Source organism: Haliotis cracherodii, unplaced genomic scaffold, assembly GCF_022045235.1.
Source record: "Haliotis cracherodii isolate W230 unplaced genomic scaffold, xgHalCrac1.p SCAF_13, whole genome shotgun sequence".
Lineage (NCBI taxonomy): Eukaryota > Metazoa > Mollusca > Gastropoda > Lepetellida > Haliotidae > Haliotis > Haliotis cracherodii.
The window spans coordinates 23667026-23687848 of record NW_027266268.1 but is presented as its reverse complement, the minus strand read 5'-3'; the positions used below and the strand labels follow the sequence as shown (position 1 = coordinate 23687848).

Genomic DNA, 20823 nt, shown 5'->3' with positions numbered 1-20823 from the left:
AGAGTCACAACCTGGGTTATTGCAGTATTGAACCCTGGTGACCCTACAGTAGAGTCACAACCCAGGTTCTTGCAGTATTCAACCCACCGTGCAGTAGAATCAGTCACAACCTGGGTTATTGCAGTATTGAACCCTGGTGACCCTACAGTAGAGTCACAACCCAGGTTCTTGCAGTATTCAACCCACCCTGCAGTATAATCAGTCACAACCCGGGTTATTGCCAGCTAAATGTGGTGCTGTATTTTGTCCTACTGCCACCAGGAGAGCATGTCTGGACCCGGCTACCAGCACTAGCCCCGTGTATCGAGCCTTGCTTACAGCCAGCCCTGGATCTATAGAGCTTTACCTACCAGTCACCTGTCTGTGTCCAGAGTCAACCAACCGCTGTCATCTGCGGCTTGTGGAACGACGACTTTCCCAACAATCTTGACCTTAATGTCATGCTTTTTCTCCTTTTTCGACAGATTTAAACTGGGCATGGGATACTATTGGGAAAGTTCGTTCGGAGGTGAGTAGATAGTGTAGAGTAGTGTGTGTGGTGTGTATAGAGTACTGATCCTGTGTGTGTACATGTGATCCTGTCGTGTCTCTGCTTGAGCTGCATGCAAGGATCTCGGCATGGCCTGATGCTTGTGTTTAAGATTGACTAACAGTTTAATGTATGTATTTACACATTTTACTGTTGATAAGTTTGACCTAGAAATACTTGGCTTCTCACGTTTCTGGGTATTATGTGTTAAACAATCAGGAACAATGGCCCTGCCACATTGGGCTCTCGGCTAAATACCATTTTACCTACTCACAGTACGTGTGTGCATGGGCTGGCGGTCAATATACAATATACTGCACGCTGACTTAGATATATACAGAAATATTTATATGGGGAAAATCAGGGGTTAAGGAATATCTAAACATTCTGTAAGCTGTTGATTCATTACAACTTTTATAGATGTCAAAATAGTTTTTGTGCTTAATGTGCATGTCATACTTGTCTGTCAATGAATTATTTTGTGAACCATGGTCTTAGGACTGTATCATATTTTTCTGCCCCCCTCAAATTTTGTTTAACTTCTTTTCATGGGCCCCCAAATACTTGTAACATATTTCCATGACATACATTCCCCTAAACTAAATGACTTCTTTCAAATAAATGAACCAATAGTTGATAAACTTGGGGGTTTTTTTGGAAAAAATAGAACTCACCCACTTACTTAGTTATTATGTACAGTAATATTGACATAAAGAACTTGATTATTGCTGCCTGGGACATTAAAAAAAATTACACACTCACTTTTACATTACTTTATTTGTCCTTTTCATCAGTAATAAAAAATACAATTTGTGGAAAATTCTATAATTAATATCTCTACTGTTAATCTGCAGTGATTATCTCCCCTGATAAGACTGAACTTAGATCAAGCTGTGTGTTGATTGTTGTTGTTGGTTTGTTGTTTAACGCCGCACTCAGCAATAATCCAGCTTTATGACGGCGGTCTGTAAATACTTGGGTCTGGGCCAGACAGTCCAGTGATTGATATCATAAGCATCAATGATCGATCAATAAGGATCGATGACATGCATCAACCAAGTCAGAGAGCCTGACCATCCGATCTCGTTAGTCGCCTCTTACGACAACTATAGTCGCCTTTTACGGCAAGAATGAGTTGCTGAAGACCTATTCTACCCCGGATCTTCACGGGTCAGCTGTGTGTTGAATGAATTGATGTTGCTTTTATGCGAATCAGCAATATTCAGCTGGCTGATGGCTGAGGACAATCCCTCACGCTGTGGGGAGTTCACGCTTTATTTGATGATGTGAACAGTTTCTGCTTGATTGACTACACGTATGTAGCAGTACTAAGCCAGTGTAAGAAGATCTCACTGAGATATTGCCAGTCTTCAAATAAGAGAATACATTATCTCAGATCAAGTGACTAAAAAAACTGCATATTGGAAAATGAACCAATAAGATTTTAAAATGGTAAAAGAACTGATACTTTTATTATGTTAACCTGGGGAATGATAGTGACCTGACAAGTAGGAAATACCATCAATAATTAAAGAGAAACTACATCCCTGAAAACTGAGAGCATGGAAAACATTCTGCTTTGTCACAGTCCCAAGATACATAGTTTCCCCTGAGTTTCTGGCCTTGGACATTGACTAGGTTCCTATCTGCATGATCAGTACTTGGGAGACAGGACAGTATGACAGAATATATTCCTGGTTCCAGTGTCTGAAATAACTGCCTGTCCACCTGCCCGTGGCTAGTAACTTTTCTGTCAGGCTGCATGCAATTTTCCTCCACCTGCCCGACTGTCTGGTACATAATTTTTAGATTACTTACGTATTCAGTTTTATTATAGCTCTGTGTAGATTTTCAAGTAATTGTTTGGCATTATTTCAACTGAATCAAGATGAGTTTTGTCTCTTATTTTCTGTTGCGAGTTTTCAATATTTGTAATGTTTGAATGTGTGCAGGTAACTTTGAATGAAGATAGGCAGGCAGCACTTATGGTCACCTGCCCGACTGTCTTGTTGGGTGTTTAAATTATTTCAAACACTGCCTGATTCCTATAAATACTTGGAGACAGGCAGTATGATAGAACATATCCCTGCTTCCTATCAATACTTGGAGACAGGGCGGAATGATAGAACATATCCCTGCTTCCTATCAATACTTGGAGACAGGGCGGAATGATAGAACATATCCCTGCTTCCTATCAATACTTGGAGACAGGCAGTATGACAGAACATATACCTCCTTCCTATCAATACTTGGAGATAGGCGGAATGATGGAACATATACCTGCTTCCTATCAATACTTGGAGATGGGAAGCAGGTATATGTTCTATCATACTGCCTATCAATACTTGGAGTTAGGCAGTATGACAGAACATATCCCTGCTTCCTATCAATACTTGGAGACAGGCAGTATGATAGAACATATACCTGCTTCCTATCAATACTTGGAGACAGGCAGTATGATAGAACATATACCTGCTTTCTATCAATACTTTGAGGCAGGCAGTATGATAGAACGTATACCTGCTTCCTATCAATACTTGGAGACAGGCAGTATGATAGAACATATACCTGCTTCCTATCAATACTTGGAGACAGGCAGTATGACAGAACATATACCTGCTTCCTATCAATATTTGGAGACAGGCAGTATGATAGAACATATACCTGCTTCCTATCAATACTTGGAGACAGGCAGTATGATAGAACATATACCTGCTTTCTATCAATACTTTGAGGCAGGCAGTATGATAGAACGTATACCTGCTTCCTATCAATACTTGGAGACAGGCAGTATGATAGAACATATACCTGCTTCCTATCAATACTTGGAGACAGGCAGTATGACAGAACATATACCTGCTTCCTATCAATATTTGGAGACAGGCAGTATGATAGAACATATACCTGCTTCCTATCAATACTTGGAGACAGGCAGTATGATAGAACATATACCTGCTTCCTATCAATACTTGGAGACAGGCAGTATGATAGGACATATACCTGCTTCCTATGAATACTTGGAGACAGGCAGTATGATAGAACATATACCTGCTTTCTATCAATACTTGGAGACAGGCAGTATGACAGAACATATACCTGCTTCCTATCAATACTTGGAGACAGGCAGTATGATAGAACATATACCTGCTTCCTATCAATACTTGGAGACAGGCAGTATGATAGAACATATACCTGCTTTCTATCAATACTTGGAGACAGGCAGTATGACAGAACATATACCTGCTTCCTATCAATACTTGGAGACAGGCAGTATGACAGAACATATACCTGCTTCCTATCAATACTTGGAGACAGGCAGTATGATAGAACATATACCTGCTTCCTATCAATACTTGGAGACAGGCAGTATGACAGAACATATACCTGCTTCCTATAAATACTTGGAGACAGGCAGTATGGTAGAACGTATACCTGCTTCCTATCAATACTTGGAGACAGGCAGTATGATAGAACATATCCCTGCTTCCTATCAATACTTGGAGACAGGCAGTATGATAGAACATATACCTGCTTCCTATCAATACTTGGAGACAGGCAGTATGATAGAACATATCCCTGCTTCCTATCAATACTTGGAGACTAAGGCTAGAGCAGTGACAACATCATCTGTTGAAGGTCTCTGTCACCAGGGACAGGACAAGCTTTACCTGATTGTCTCCCTTTGATTACGGCCTGCTGCTGCTGCTGCTGAACATGATGGTCAGTGATGATCACTGAGTGGTTGGGGGTGCGTGCATGTTGTGTGTTGTATCATGTGCATGTGCATTGGTGTCTGAGTCCATGTACAGCCTTAGAAACTTAGGGATCAGGTAGAACAGTGTTCCCTCGCTATTGCGCTCTTCAATTGACGATAACTGGGTTATAGCGGGCGGTAAAGCATGGCTCCCAAAATTTACTAACATTTTTAATAAACTCAATTTTTCCAATGACACGATGTTTTCACCCATCTCAGAAAACATTATCAGCTGATCACTGCGATCACGTAATACCGGAAATACAAGTAAAAAAATCTGAACTGAAGTACGCAATTTAATCCTATTATTATTATATCTGGTTATCAAAAAAATTCATGGACTTATGTTTGCAATTTATTTTATTAATTATATTCAAAATTTCATTCAATATTTATAATAATGTTTAGAAAATTTTTGGCGACATCATTTGCCAAGTGATTATTTACAGCTTCCACGGTCAGGTAACCGCTATTGATGCCTTGAAACAAACTTAAGTTGCAAGATAATGGATGCACATATCATAAGTGCCGTACCATGACTCACTAAAAGTCATATTTGAGGCAGTTTGACTATTAAATGTCAACATAATGTTTTCGCAATCGAATACATGTAGCACAGGAAGTCTCTACGGTGACTGGTCAAATTGTTCCATATGTAAAAAATATCCTGCATACCACCTGTACCAAAGTGTTTTGCTGATGATTCTTATAATTTTAAGTATATGTAGTAGAAGCTGCAGCTAAAATATCACGATATTGGAATATATTATTCCCGATAAAATAATTTCAGATACAATTTCTTCCAACCATTGAATCAAAAATCTTTGAAGTATCATTGAGTACTTCTTAACTGAATCACCAGTAGATTGGGAGGAAACGTGCACAGCTGATTGCTATTTCTGGCTTAGTTTACGAGAAAATACACATCGTAATCTCTGCATATAAAACAATGCCTTGGAGAGCAGGAAATACATTTTAAATGGTAAATCATCATGTCTATTGATGTTTTATATCAAATTTCATACTGAAGGGTTTTTTGAATGCGCATATTAATACACGATACCTAAATCTTTTTATACACTATAAATCGTAAACAGCTTCTATTCTATTTTTTTTTTAAACTCTAAAACATGCAACCTAGATAGCGTTAGGTGGGCAGAGCATGTATACTGTTTTGTTGGTCATCTACCACATATGACTCGACCTCAGTTAAACCGCTGGTCATCTTTAACGGTCATCAATTATCTGGACCCCGAAGGTCGCGTTGTAGCGAGGGATCACTGTACATCGTTCAGACTTAGTTCATCTTATCGATTTGACAACATGTATTGCTTTTTCCAGCTTAAAATACAAGAAACATCTTTGAAAAAGGTCTTTAATTCTAGCTCCAAATTGCTCAAGATTGCACTTGGCCCCTTATCCCTATATCAAATTTCTGGGCGACCAGAATATATGATAGCCCATTGGGCTAAAAGTGATATTTCTTGGTGTCAAACACTAGTGCAACTTTGGGTTAAAGGGTTGTCAAAGGGTTGTTTCCCGTCCATGAGAGGCCGGTCATCAAGGGGACACGACTGACGGGGATTACATGTCAAATCTAGATCAGTGTTCTCATACAGCACCAACCAAAATGGCTAGATAGGGTATTAAATATCACTTTAATCATGTCCATAACATTCCTGGTGTGAGCCACTGATTAAAGCTGTAGTATGATAAGACGGAGCTGAACAGATCGCTCTGAGATTGTTCCTACCAGAAACCAGGCCTGCTCAGCTACTTCTGTAGTCGGTGCAGGGTGGGGACACTGATCAGTAGTTGTATACTGTGTCACAAACAAGCTGACCAACATTGTGTCAACTCACATCAATGTGACAGCGGATATGACTTTTTTCAGCACTGGCCTGAAAAGTGGTTAGTAATACCTATCGCCGTATTACCCTATATTGCATTAGGTTTTGAAGCAGTTCTCTTCCAAACCTTGGTTCTGATATGGGTCGCTTCTAAACCTTGTTTGAGGTTTTACAATGAATATTTTATTAAGTTGCCTCTTGATATCAACGCAATTGTGTTTGATGATTGGTTAAAAGTCGCAATTTTTAAGATGGAAATTCCATGACGAAAGTGAACCTGCAACATCACATTGTTTTGTAACCCACTACTACTGGGGCAGGTGATGAGAATCTGTTCAATTTTACATGTCATGACACCAGCTGGTCCATGCTGCACATGTTTTTTCTCTTGCATGCTTTGATCGAATTCCTTTTATACCACGACAACCTGATATTGTTTCACTATAAGGTATGTCAATGTTTTCTCACTTCGTCTGGTATTTCTTAAATTGAGAAAGTTCATATGTTAGTTGGTTGAAAATGTAAAACCTTGAGCACAGGTTTCCCTCACTTGCGGTTTTACATTTTTACCCAAAACCCTGGAGGTGTGTTTTATCCTTTACAAAGGCAACCTTTCTCAGGGTTTGTATGGGTCATGGACTCCAGGAGAAGTCATGGAGAAATAATATTTAACAGTAGTTTTTCAACTGTCAGCCATTTTCCATGTTCATCTGAGTTAACTCCCCCTGAAGTTTGTTATTTTGTTGGGATTTTTGTTGATATGTCATGGAAAACTGTTAAAATACCCTGGAAAAGACATGGAAATTAGTGTATGAACCATGTATAAGAATCAAATATTTCTACTTGCATGGAAGGCAGATTGCTTTTGGAGTGTGCTTAATATTCTCCATGATACAGGAGTGGGTGAGTTGGGCTGATATGGTCCTCGTGGTCTAACATACTCAAACCATGTCCAACATTTATAGCACCTAAAATGCTTAAGAAAACATTGTTTTGTTAAAGGTATTTTGAAAGATATCCAAGGAACTCCATGCTCATCTTTGAGAACACTGTATGAATCTGTCATGAAATCTGTCCCCCGAGCCTTTCCAAGTGCACCTCGCACTTTGCTGATTTATGTTATGAAATGTATGTCCAAGAGCAAGTATACAATTCATTTTGGACCAGCCTCTCCACTGCAGTTGACGGCCTGTAGACATGGCAGACACATGACATCCAAACTGCCTCTCCACTGCAGTTGACGGCCTATAGACATGGCAGACACATGAAATCCAAACTGCCTCTCCACTGCAGTTGACGGCCTGTAGACATGGCAGACACATGACATCTAAACTGCCTCTCCACTGCAGTTGACAGCCTGTAGACATGGCAGACACATGACATCCAAACTGCCTCTCCACTGCAGTTGACGGCCTGTAGACATGGCAGACACATGAACTGCCTCTCCACTGCAGTTGACGGCCTGTAGACATGGCAGACACATGACATCCAAACTGCCTCTCCACTGCAGTTGACGGCCTATAGACATGGCAGACACATGAAATCCAAACTGCCTCTCCACTGCAGTTGACGGCCTGTAGACATGGCAGACACATGACATCTAAACTGCCTCTCCACTGCAGTTGACGGCCTGTAGACATGGCAGACACATGACATCCAAACTGCCTCTCCACTGCAGTTGACGGCCTGTAGACATGGCAGACACATGAACTGCCTCTCCACTGCAGTTGACGGCCTGTAGACATGGCAGACACATGACATCCAAACTGCCTCTCCACTGCAGTTGACGGCCTGTAGACATGGCAGACACATGAAATCCAAACTGCCTCTCCACTGCAGTTGACGGCCTGTAGACATGGCAGACACATGACATCCAAACTGCCTCTCCACTGCAGTTGACGGCCTGTAGACATGGCAGACACATGACATCCAAACTGCCTCTCCACTGCAGTTGACGGCCTGTAGACATGGCAGACACATGACATCCAAACTGCCTCTCCACTGCAGTTGACGGCCTGTAGACATGGCAGACACATGACATCCAAACTGCCTCTCCACTGCAGTTGACGGCCTGTAGACATGGCAGACACATGACATCCAAACTGCCTCCCCACTGCAGTTGACGGCCTGTAGACATGGCAGACACATGACATCCAAACTGCCTCTCCACTGCAGTTGACAGCCTGTAGACATGGCAGACACATGACATCCAAACTGCCTCTCCACTGCAGTAGATGTTGATCTGGCCTGTAGCATCTCAATGGCAACGACTCTCTGGAGTTCATGTGATTTGGGCTGCATGTGCAAAAAATATCAAACGAAACGAATGACTGAGTTCCTGCGACATGCACAAAATGAATGATGTAATTAGTGAGCAGTTTTTCTTCAAAGCGTCTCTTTACATGTGTATACATTTCTTTTCAAAAATTACTATATTGCGCTTTCACAAACAAAAAACTTGACTTGCGTTTCTTTTGCGGTTGCGTATATGTGCAAGCTATAACGAAGAAGGCTGTTTTAGAGTCAGGGTTCTCGATGATGCATCATTCCCACATCAGTGTTGGAATCCAGGAACATCCGGGGTAGAATAGGTCCAACCCGTAAAAGGAGATATGCTTGTCGTAAGAGGCGACTAATGGGACCGAGCTAAGTTTCACCTGTTTATGTGAACAAACAGAAGATAACACACTTGGTTAATAAAAATAGGAAATTTCCCATCAATCATTGCCAGACATGATGATATACAATTTCAATTGTATTTCCTGTCACGCTGGGTTTTTTTTTTCAGAGAATAGGGTTTTTGGAGGTAATTGTCTCAAACAATTAATATGAAATAGCAATCAGCTGTGCACACATTTTCTCCCACGATCTACTGACGATTCAGTTTCAAAATACCCAAAGTAATATTAATACAATGATTGGAAAAAATTGTAATTGAAACTAGTATTGTACAAGTTTATTCTTTCCTCACGGCCAAAAGAAACTTGACATTTGTGAAAATATTAGTTGTTTGAAACCAAAATATAATGTAAGGGAAGTTCTCTTTGCAATTGTTTAATACATCAATAGTAAAGGTTATTCGACAGTAGCAACCAGGCTACTGTAAGTAACTGATATGTCAAGACTGCTAAGTCACATGTGGGGTCCAAAATATAATTTGCGTTACAAAAGGCCCATCACTGAAGTCAATACAAAGTCAATTCACAACATGAAAAATTATCTCTAATATCATGTCTGACCACCTTCAGTATAAATAGAAGCTAACACATGCCTACGCATCGATGTAGTGAGTATTCTGAATATGTCATTTGGGATGTGTTGCTATTCCCCTGTCAGAGCTTGTGTCTGTTGCTGTCTGTTGTGTGGTGTCTGCTGTCTGAATCGAATCTGGCATGCAAGTTGGTCCCAAAGATGCTAGATTGGTGACATGTCTGGAAAGAGTGTTAGAGTGAGAATGATGACATATAGCAAAACCCTTAAAAATGGCAAATTTCTACTTGTCCTTATTGTTCCTTTACTTAATTTTGGGCCCTTGAAGATCCGGGGTAGAATAGGTCCTGAGCAACACATGCCTGCCGTAAAAGGCGACTATGCTTGTAAGAAGCGACTAACTGGATTGGGTGGTCAATACATTCGTACACACACACACACACACACACACACACACACACACACACACACACACACACACACACACACACACACACACACACACACACACACACACACACACACACACACACACACACACACACACACACACATACAAAATACATACATACAAAATACATACATATACATACTACTACATACATACTACATACATACATTATAACTACATACATACATACATACATACATACATACATACATACATACATACATACATACATACATACATACATACATACATATGAAATAATAATAATCATGAATCTACAAGGAACTGAATATATGCAGATTTTCTAACCCTAGATCTAGAAGGACTTACATTTTCCAATGGCCCCTGGAAATATGTAACAGTGGTCAGATTACTTTCAGTGAGCACCTCACATATTGCACGAGAGTGAAACAATGCATAAGCCCTTTGCTTATCTAATTAATGTTCAATACATGAATAGTGTTTGTCAGATTGCTGACACTGAGGTATTTCTAGAAGTAGCTCTCAGATTAATAGTGCTTAGTCAGCATGTTGGATATCTATTTTAACGAACCATGTTAGCACAGGTTGTCTAGCACAGAAAATATTCAGATTGAAAAAACGGGGCTCTCGTAAACAATTGTCACACCCCTGTGTTTTCCAGGTGAGCATTTGACAAGTCCCGGAATGGAGTGCACTCAGCACCTTGTCAAACGTCTGTCATCTGATGACCTTCTGTACCCCGATCACTTCCACTCTTCACTCCCCACCCCACCAACTCCCCACCCCACCCCTGTTTGCTCCATCGAGAAACTGCAGGGAATGGCAATTGACTACACTTATTGTATGCTCTTTGAAAATCAAATGCAGAAGACATTTAACATTTAGTTGCTATGATCTGATGTTTGTTTTAAGAAAACTGCATGCAGCGTGTGTCATCAAGAACAGTCTTGTTATGAGATGCAGAATACAGTCTGTGCCCCAAACTTTGGAGTCTACTTGCCCACACTTGGCTCTTGGCATCATTTTTAGGACATATTAGTTCTAACATGTCAGTGAAGCACGTGTCTAGTAAACTCAGCTATAATTAGACCACAATATAACACTAATGCTACCATCACACCAAAGTAGTTCTATCCCGTTCTACTCGTTCTAAACAAGATACTAGAACGGGCTATGATCATGGTTGAACTCGTAGTTTGGCGTAAAATACGATGCTAGTTTGTTCATAAGCAGTCCTCAAAACGTTTATATCGTTCTTATCTCGTTCTTAGCCAGTCCGAAGTATGGCAATTCCGTTCATAATACGTCTTTCTCATTGTTGTCAATCCGACTAATTGCAGGACGGGATAAAATTTTGAGCAGACTCAAAGTTCTGGAGCACCCTCCCTGTCCGAGCCCATCCATGAAGTTTGTAAAAAGACTGTCAATAGTTGCTACTACGTCCACTAAGTTCATACACAGTTGGAGCCCGTTCGACAACATTTTCACGAACGTGTTGAGAACTAGTTAGGTGTGATGGGGGTATAAACTCCACAGGATATGATACTCAAATATTTTTTGACCAGACTGACATGGACTATAATTAGCTGAGCTTACTAGTCCCAAAAGTCATAAAGTTAGTTCTTATAGTTTAAAACTGCATATGTCTAGAAGAAGATTCAGGTTAAATGAATCGCTGTTCATCCGGTCCACTGGAAAATGAAACTGGTCCTCAAACATATTGCTTGTCACACCACTACTGACACAAAATTTGAAACAATGGCTGCTTATTATTCATGAAGTTTGTATGATAGATAACAGTCTCAATGACTCTTTCCTTTTTAATTGTTTATTAAGCATTTCAGTTACAAAGTTTATTTTCTTGCCCTGTAATTTTGTGAGGTACAAGATTCGGCACTCTGTCCTGTGTGTCTGTCAGTGGAGGAGGCTCAAGCCAACAGAGAATTAAAATAACACTGAAAGTTACTGAAAATGATTATGATTTCATTTAATATCATTTTGAAAGTATCGGGTGTTGAGGATGCTCTGAATTCACTGTGATGAATAGGTGATAGGTATAAACTGATGTAACCTTGTCAATCCGAAATAAACAAAACTGAAATGAAGTTTTTCTAGTTTTCAATTTATAAATTCATTACTTTTATTTTTATACATAAAAACGAGTCATGAATACTCTCAGATGTCAAGGGCCATGGAAAATAGTAGTGCAATAGTAGTAAACCAGCTTGATAAATATAATAATCACTTTAATAGAAATGAATGTTGCTGACAATCTCAAAGTCAGCCATTTTCCTCCCTGTCGCTATTCAACCCAAAGGGAATTAACTTTAATCTTAAGTTTCAGAAGTCTTGCTAACTGGCACAGGCGGATTTGGAATTTTCCTGATCTATGTGATATATTTATGACTAATTGCAATTATTGAAGCTATTGATTGTTATGCGTATTATCGACAATGTTATGGGCATTTTTATGTTTCTATTGATACAGTGGTATCAGAGGAGAAACAATTGCAATACATCGAATCATTGATAGTTCGATATATTGTTACATTTCTAGTGGTACCGATTCAATGAACTTTTGATTCATTTCGATACTCTGTGAAACAATGCAATGCGCATATTATTGAGGTTTTATTTTGATACAAATAAGTCTTTTCAAAGATGACATGTTAAATGGTCTGAAAACTAATTTTACAATACCATATTTGCTGATATGTATATGAAGTCTAGAGCCACTGTTGACCCAAATTTACAAAATATGTCTGGTGTGTGTTCATTCATGTCCTTACATGTTGGCTTTTACAGTGATTACTTGAAGAGAACTTTTCAAGCTGAAATTTTGCAGGTTCGATGTTCACAATTACCTGGGACCTTTGTCTGATTTAATCATTTTCAGAGTTCAGCAAACAGTGAATTGGTTTGCCTGTGCTAGTATCCTGGGACAACTTTCTCACTCTTTCCTTCTTTCAGATTCGCAGAATGGAGCACCGTCTGGACGACCCTGACCGTCACCTCCCACCACCAACCTCTGACCTTCGACCTGTAGTAGACTTGGGACGCGAGCTGGACCAGACATACACAGTGCGGGACCAAGTAGCAGCAGCTGCAGCAGCCAAGGTAGGTCATGTGACTTGCTAACACGCTGTTCCCAAACGTCTTCCATTCACAGGCTAGGCAGGTCATGTGACTTACTTCCAAACTGTTCCCCAAAATGTCTTCCTTTCACAGGCAAGGCAGGTCATGTGACTTGCTTACAAACTGTTCCCCAAACGTCTTCCATTCACAGGCTAGGCAGGTAATGTGACTCCCTCACTCACTCACTCACTCACTCACTCTGAAAATGACTTGCTTTGTGAAACGGGGCTGTGGTACCGTCATATGACTGGAATATGTGTGGTGTTAAACACCAAACAAACAAACAAACACGAAGTCAATTTTCATCAATATGCAACAATTTGTTCTCATTAGGCTGTCTATTGGACTGCATTTGATATGATGCACTGATTCATCTTAGATTGATGTGATTTGACCGATTTAATGATAGTGTGCACAGCATTTTGCCTTGGGTAATTAGCAGAGTGCCCTAACAGCTCCTGTCTTACATCAGTGTAATATAGTGCTGATTTAAAGCCAGTTTACACAACTGTAAGAACACTGTGTTTGACAGCAAGTCGGCCAGCACACAGTGTTGGCAGGTCTATTATGAGTGTAGTAGGTGAGCCAATATTGTCCCACCCAGATATAAAGCCTTACCCTCTTTGGCCTTACCTTTTGCGGTGTCCGAGACCCTGCCTGGCATTATTCCATGACTTATAGCCGGGCTAAATAGTCTGCCACAATGTAACCCATTAACAAACTGTGGCCACCTACAGCAGACTGAAGCACCTTGGTGGGGATGTGAATTGGAACACTAAATTGTCCATTTGTCAACTTCACATTTGAGGGCATATTATGGAGCTACTTCTAGCACCAAAGACAGTCTTTGTAGTGCTATAGAATACACACTTGGCGGGGCTATCCAGTTCCCTAATGGGAATTGATCTGACCTGTCATACTGGCTCTTTTACCTGTGAGTGAAGGAATATTGCTTTAATGCTACATCAGCAAGTTTTTAGAATATTCATGGCATTGGATTTTTGGCAGAATACGTCTCCAATACCTTAGCATTTTGTACAACCCAGTTATGTCCAATCAAACTAGATGGATAGTTTTGGGAGGCTGTTCATAAGGAAGACCAACTCTTATCTGTGACTTAGCTGTGACTAAGATGTGACTTATCTGTAAGCTGTGGCTAGGCTGTGACAAGATGTTCTCAGTAATTAATCCTCGATTAATCAGTGTCAACTCAGTTTATTGCCTATTACAGTGATTGACCGATCATGTAGGTACGATGTATTTACAGCAATCAAAACAAACAAAGCTTGTCAGTGTAGATAATCTTCATTGTGTTACAACTGCAGACAGAAACTGCTCAGTCCTAACTGTTGATCATGTCCGGTCAAAATTTAAGAATGTTCGGACAATACCAGACATTTAAGATTCCCAGTCGGAAATGTCCGGCGCATATGACGGTTTCCGGACCCTTGGTGAAAACCCATTTCACCATAAATAGGTGTAGGACGCTTCTTGCGGCCATCTTTATTGCCATCAATACCCTCAAGGCAGCTACATTTTTAATTACTATGCATTTACCTGCTGTGCTGTATAGGGCATGTACCTGACTGTACTCTGTGGATCTGCTCCAGTAGCTCCAATAACCCATAGGGACGTACACCTGGTTAAACCCACACAGGATCTCTGTCAGCCTGGTGCAACTAGGGCAAGTGGGTGAACCGCTGGTAGCCAATGAGGTCGTACACCCGGTTAAACCCACACAGGATCTCCGTCAGCCTGGTGCAACTAGGGCAAGTGGGCAAACCGCTGGTAGCCCATGGGGACGTTCACCCACACAGGATCTCTGTCAGCCTGGTGCAACTAGGGCAAGTGGGCAAACCGCTGGTAGCCCATGGGGACGTTCACCCACACAGGATCTCTGTCAGCCTGGTGCAACTAGGGCAAGTGGGTGAACCGCTGGTAGCCCATGGGGACGTTCACCCACACAGGATCTCCGTCAGTCTGGTGCAACTAGGGCAAGTGGGCAAACCGCTGGTAGCCCATGGGGACGTACACCTGGTTAAACCCACACAGGATCTCCGTCAGCCTGGTGCAACTAGGGCAAGTGGGCAAACCCCTGGTAGCCCATGGGGACGTTCACCCACACAGGATCTCTGTCAGTCTGGTGCAACTAGGGCAAGTGGGCAAACCGCTGGTAGCCCATGGGGACGTACACCTGGTTAAACCCACACAGGATCTCCGTCAGCCTGGTGCAACTAGGGCAAGTGGGCAAACCGCTGGTAGCCCATGGGGACGTACACCTGGTTAAACCCACACAGGATCTCTGTCAGTCTGGTGCAACTAGGGCAAGTGGGTGAACCGCTGGTAGCCCATGGGGACGTACACCCAGACAGGATCTCTGTCAGTCTGGTGCAACTAGGGCAAGTGGGCAAACCGCTGGTAGCCCATGGGGACGTACACCCACACAGGATCTCTGTCAGTCTGGTGCAACTAGGGCAAGTGGGTGAACCGCTGGTAGCCCATGGGGACGTACACCCAGACAGGATCTCTGTCAGTCTGGTGCAACTAGGGCAAGTGGTCGAACAGCTGGTAGCCCATGGGGACGTACACCCACACAGGATCTCTGTCAGCCTGGTGCAACTAGGGCAAGTGGGTGAACCGCTGGTAGCCCATGGGGACGTTCACCCACACAGGATCTCCGTCAGCCTGGTGCAACTAGGGCAAGTGGGCGAACCGCTGGTAGCCCATGGGGACGTTCACCCACACAGGATCTCTGTCAGTCTGGTGCAACTAGGGCAAGTGGGCAAACCGCTGGTAGCCCATGGGGACGTACACCCGGTTAAACCCACACAGGATCTCTGTCAGCCTGGTGCAACTAGGGCAAGTGGGGACATACACCCGGTTAAAACCACACAGGATCTCTGTCAGCCTGGTGCAACGAGGGCAAGTGGGCGAACCGCTGGTAGCCCATGGGGACGTACACCCGGTTAAACCCAGACAGGATCTCAGTCAGTCTGGTGCAACTAGGGCAAGAGGGTGGACTGCTGGTAGCCAATGGGGACATACACCCACACGGAATCTCCGTCAGTCTTATGCAGCGAGGCCATTTATTGGTTTCTAATGACGCTCTCTTGCCAAAATCTGCTACAAGATTCCTGATTGGTCAAATTTGAGCATTTGAACTAAAGCAGCCAATCAAATTACAGCAATGGTACCGTCCTCGTGTATGATGAATTTCAGATTTTGACGAAAGGATTTTGTTAAATCGTGTTATTTTGAATGTTTTACACAGGAAATCGCGATCTATATAAAAAAATATGAAACTTTGTATATGTGTCCTGCCAGGTTGCTGGTAGCCCATGGGGACGTACACCCAAGGTAAAACCACATGGGATCTCTGTCAGCCTGGTACAGCGAGGGCAAGCGGGTGAACCACTGGTAACCCATTGGGACGTACACCCAAAGTAAACCCACACGGGATCTCTGTCAGCCTGGTGCAATGAGGGCAAGCGGGTGGACCGCTGGTAGCCCATTGGGACGTACACCCAAAGTAAACCCACACGGGACTGCTGGTCACCCATGGAGACATAAACCCACACAAGGACCTCTGTCAGCTGTGTTGTTGCTGGAAGAACATGATTACATGACACTTTTTTATGAAAAACAACTTCTTATATTCTTTGTAACGACGTTTGAGAGCTACTTCTTGCCCCGTCATCAGGTGAATACATAGTAAGCCTATAGAGTTAATGTCGAAATATATGATGATATGTTTACAAAAGGTAGGAATAATGTTTGGTCCAGACTTGAACAGGCCAATGTCATATAGCTGGAATACAGCTGAATGGGCGTTTTTATCCACTAGTCCTTATGATGATAACATTTAGCAAAACCCATAAAAATGGCAAATTTCTAATAGTCCTTATGAATATGATACTGTTAGGCAATTTGACAAGGACAAAAGGACTAATGCCAATTTCTAACGCCGCAGGTAACAGGTGACGGGTGCCATGTGACAGACATCAGATGTCAAATGACAAGAACCACATGACATGTGTCAAGGCCCCTGTGAAAGACTGTGACAAATGCCATATGACAGATGACATGTAACAAATACCGTGTGTCTGACCCCTTGTCACATGGCACATCACTGACACCTTGTCACCAACCTTTGATAACCCGTATATGAATCTGACACAATAGTTCCTTAAACCTTTGAAACATATCTCAGAATAAGTACGCTTGCAAGTGGGTACAGTTATACACTGCTTGTAGCAATATTCTTGCAATATCACTGGGGGCTGGTATTGACAGACAGACATGTTTTGTCTCAAACACATGATAATAGATTTGCTTTGCAGTGTAATATAAGCATATAGGTATGCTGAAACTTTATTGAATCGCATCAGTGTTTGGCACATTGCCATGCATGGTTATGGGCCATTGAGCATGGCTGCCATGTGGGTGGGGTAGGGTAGGGGCTCAGTTATGGTGGTTTTTGAATCGAAATATTAGGACCAACCAATCACAATACACTCTCTTTTTTTTACTTTCTAAAAATGAACCTTTGTCATTGAAAGAAAGTTCTGTATGAATGGTTGTTGAATATCTTGGTTAATCCTCATACAATGATCAGGGAGGTGACGTGAGCTCATGGTTATTTGTGAAGTGTTTTCCTCCTGAATGTATCATCAGAATTTGGTAAGTGTGAATTCAAATGAACTGAAAAAAATTAAATTAGTAAGCAGGTGAGCGATCAAGGTTGTAACTAGGCAGGGTTTTACACAACGCAGAAATGTGCGTCCAGCATGCACAAATGTTTAGAATGGACACAGAAAAAAACTTTTTGCATTGAGGTACTCAATAATATTTATTGCACCAAACTCTTGATAAGAAATATATATAGTCCTGTATTTAAAGAAATGATCAAATATTACAGTACAGTATTCTACACCATTTCATTACTTTACAGGCCCTTGAAATTATATCTTGGGGGTCCCATGGATCCCTAGTGTTGTAGGTCAAGGTAAAACCCTGAATATTCATGAGCTGTATGTGTGCATTTAAATAGTTGTAGTTTGTTGTGTTATTGTCAGGGAAGGAATGTGTGTTAAATATAGCCTGTGAGGTACCATAAACATCAATACATGAGGAGTCAGCCATTAATCCTTGTCCATTGTCAATACCCTACAGAAATGAGACCTGTGTTGGTTTGAGGTGTCCTTAAGCTATTTATTTCCTTCATTCTCTTAACGTATACGTCCATGTATATATCATGTTTCCTTTATGTTCAGTTTGTACCTACATCTGAAGAAAAGATCCAAGTACAGACACTACTATTCCCCTCACAATGACCCTTTAAAGACTGCCTCTCTTAAAGAGATCTGACTATACTATTCCCTTTACAATTGTCCTTCCTTAAAGACTGCCTCTCTAAAGAGATCAGACAATATGATTTCCCCCGCAACTACCATTCCTTAAAGACTGCTTCTCTTAAAGAGATCAGACAATACCATTTCCCTCACAACTACCATTCCTTAAAGACTACCTCTCTTAAAGAGATCAGACAATACCATTTCCCTCACAACTACCACTCCTTAAAGACTACCTCTCTTAAAGAGATCAGACAGTACCATTTCCCTCCCTACTACCATTCTTTCAGGACAACCTCTCATACACAGATAAAATCTACCTTTCCCCTCACGACTTCACTTTCTTAAAGACTACATCTCTAAAGAAGAAAAATGTTACAAGCTACAATTTCCCTCACAACTACCTCTCTTAATGAAGGGATTTAACCTGCAGCCTTTTCACATTATCAACTACTGTTCCTAAAAGACTACGTCTCTTTTCAGAGATCATATGTTACAAGCGAACATTTCCCCAACAACTACCTCTCTTAATGAGGAGATTTAAGCTTCCAGGAGCTTCAAGCTTCTTTGCATATGCATGCAATAAACTTATGTTGACATTTTGGGCCAATGCTAAATGATGACACGTAGTGGGTTTACTGGTATGAATGATTCCTTTCAGCTCCAAGGGACAGTACGGACAAAGCATGCTCACAGTTGAGACGAGTACTGTCAATAGAGAGTGGTCAGACTCGCTGACTTGGTTGATGCATGTCATCGATCCCAATTTCGTGGATTAATGCCCATGATATTAATCACTGGATTGTCTGGTCCGGTTTGATTATTTACAGACTGCCGTCATATAGCTGGAATATTGCTGAGTGCGGCGTTAAACAACAAACCAAACCAAAACTGTCAATAGAGAGTTTATTGGGCAGCAAGTCTCCTGGTTGGGCAGAGCTGCTGCTGCTGCCCTGTGCATGCTGGGACTCTGATGCGTACTCAGATGCTTGACTTCGGGTTTGGTTTTGGTGGACTTGCATACCTTACCAGGGGAGATAACTCATATTGTCACTTCTCTAACATGTGTTGCAGACATGGAAAAGAAATGGTACAGTGTCTGGATGCAGTTTGGCCCAGATATGCTGAACATTAACTGTCAAACATAATTTCAAAAACTGCAGGTGTGAAAAATCGGGTTTATACTCATGGCATTTAGAAGGTCAAAATAGTGTAAGTCACATTGACTGATTCAGCCTGGCAAGTAATTTTTTAATCTATGTGAGAAACAGCAGGTGCTAGCATCTAATTATATTGATTAGATTCACTTAAGTCTGTGGGACCAGGTGACAGGTCCAAAATGTTCAGCCAGGATTAGCAAGGACTCACAAATCACTGGCCTGTGCAGTAATGTAACTGATAAACTGTTAAAAGTGGCATTAACCTCATCTAACTCTCCTGGGGGGACTCAGGGTAGGATTGGTCCCTAGCAACTTTTCCTTGTCCTGAAAGCTGATTTTTTGATTGAGTGGTTAGACTCAGTGATTTGGTTGATGTGTTTGTAGCCCAATGGCATGGATCATTCATCTTCATAGCCGGGGGGCACAGGTGGCCCAGTCGTCTAAGGCGCCACAATTCGCAGTGCAGAGTTGCGTCCCTTTGGCACGCCAGAAACCCATGATTGTGAGTTTGAATCCTGGTTCGCCCCGATTATGTTTTTAGGTTTGTCAGCACCATACCTGTGCTCGTTGGTTTCACCGAAGTGGTAAACGTCTGAGACCTGCATCACTTCGGGCTTTCCTCCCACATTAAGCTGACATGCCGCTATATAACTGGAATACTGTTAAAAGCGCTGTTAAACCCAACTCACTCACTCACTCATCTTAATAGTAATCAGTAGATTGTCTGGTTCAGACTCAATTGTTTACAGGCCGCCATGCAGCTGGAATATTGATTTGTGGAATGTAGTGTTAAACAATAATTCTACCGTGAATTTGGAAATTACTTGATTATTGTTGGTGAATCAGAGTTTGTCAAATCACAACAAACCCCCCTGATAAAAACAGCTGATTTGACACCCGCATCACTGCGGAAGCTGATATTCATAGAATAGTACTTCTTTCAGTCATTGTCGGTAGACATATTTAGATAATTATATTTTCAATTATAGGTTACAAAATGCAAAGTTGAGGTTGATGCAATATCCAGCTTATTCCCAAGAGTGTGGGAGTTAGATGGTTTTTATTTTTGTTCAGGAGATAAATATACTGTGTTTTCAATGTAGAGCTAGGTAACCTGTAGACTCATCTGCGCTAAATTAAACATTTGAAACCTCATGCTGCACTTTCAGTTCCAAAATTAAATTTAGGGCGGTTAAATCTACAGTATGTTTGTCTCCTATACAAACAAACAGTCATCTAACTCACACTCTCTCACCAGCTTACATGGCTTCATTGGTTCCAAGCCTATCATGAAGTTCGAGCTTTCATTGGTTGCAAGCCTATCATAAGGTTGGAGCTTTCATTGGTTCCAAGCCTATGATAAAGTTGGAGCTTTCATTGATTCCAAGCCTATCATAAAGT

General features: G+C 41.6%; 1 protein-coding gene across 1 annotated transcript in view; it reads left to right on the top strand.

Annotated features, from left to right (window-relative positions):
* The window catches only part of LOC139459785 (centrosome-associated protein 350-like), a 127227-nt gene that overhangs the window by 23304 nt on the left and 83100 nt on the right, over positions 1–20823 (top strand). Inside the window, exons 3-4 of the mRNA XM_071241452.1 lie at positions 465–508; positions 12747–12893. Of these exons, the coding sequence (XP_071097553.1) occupies positions 465–508; positions 12747–12893 (191 nt within the window). The remainder of the gene's footprint in view (positions 1–464; positions 509–12746; positions 12894–20823) is intronic.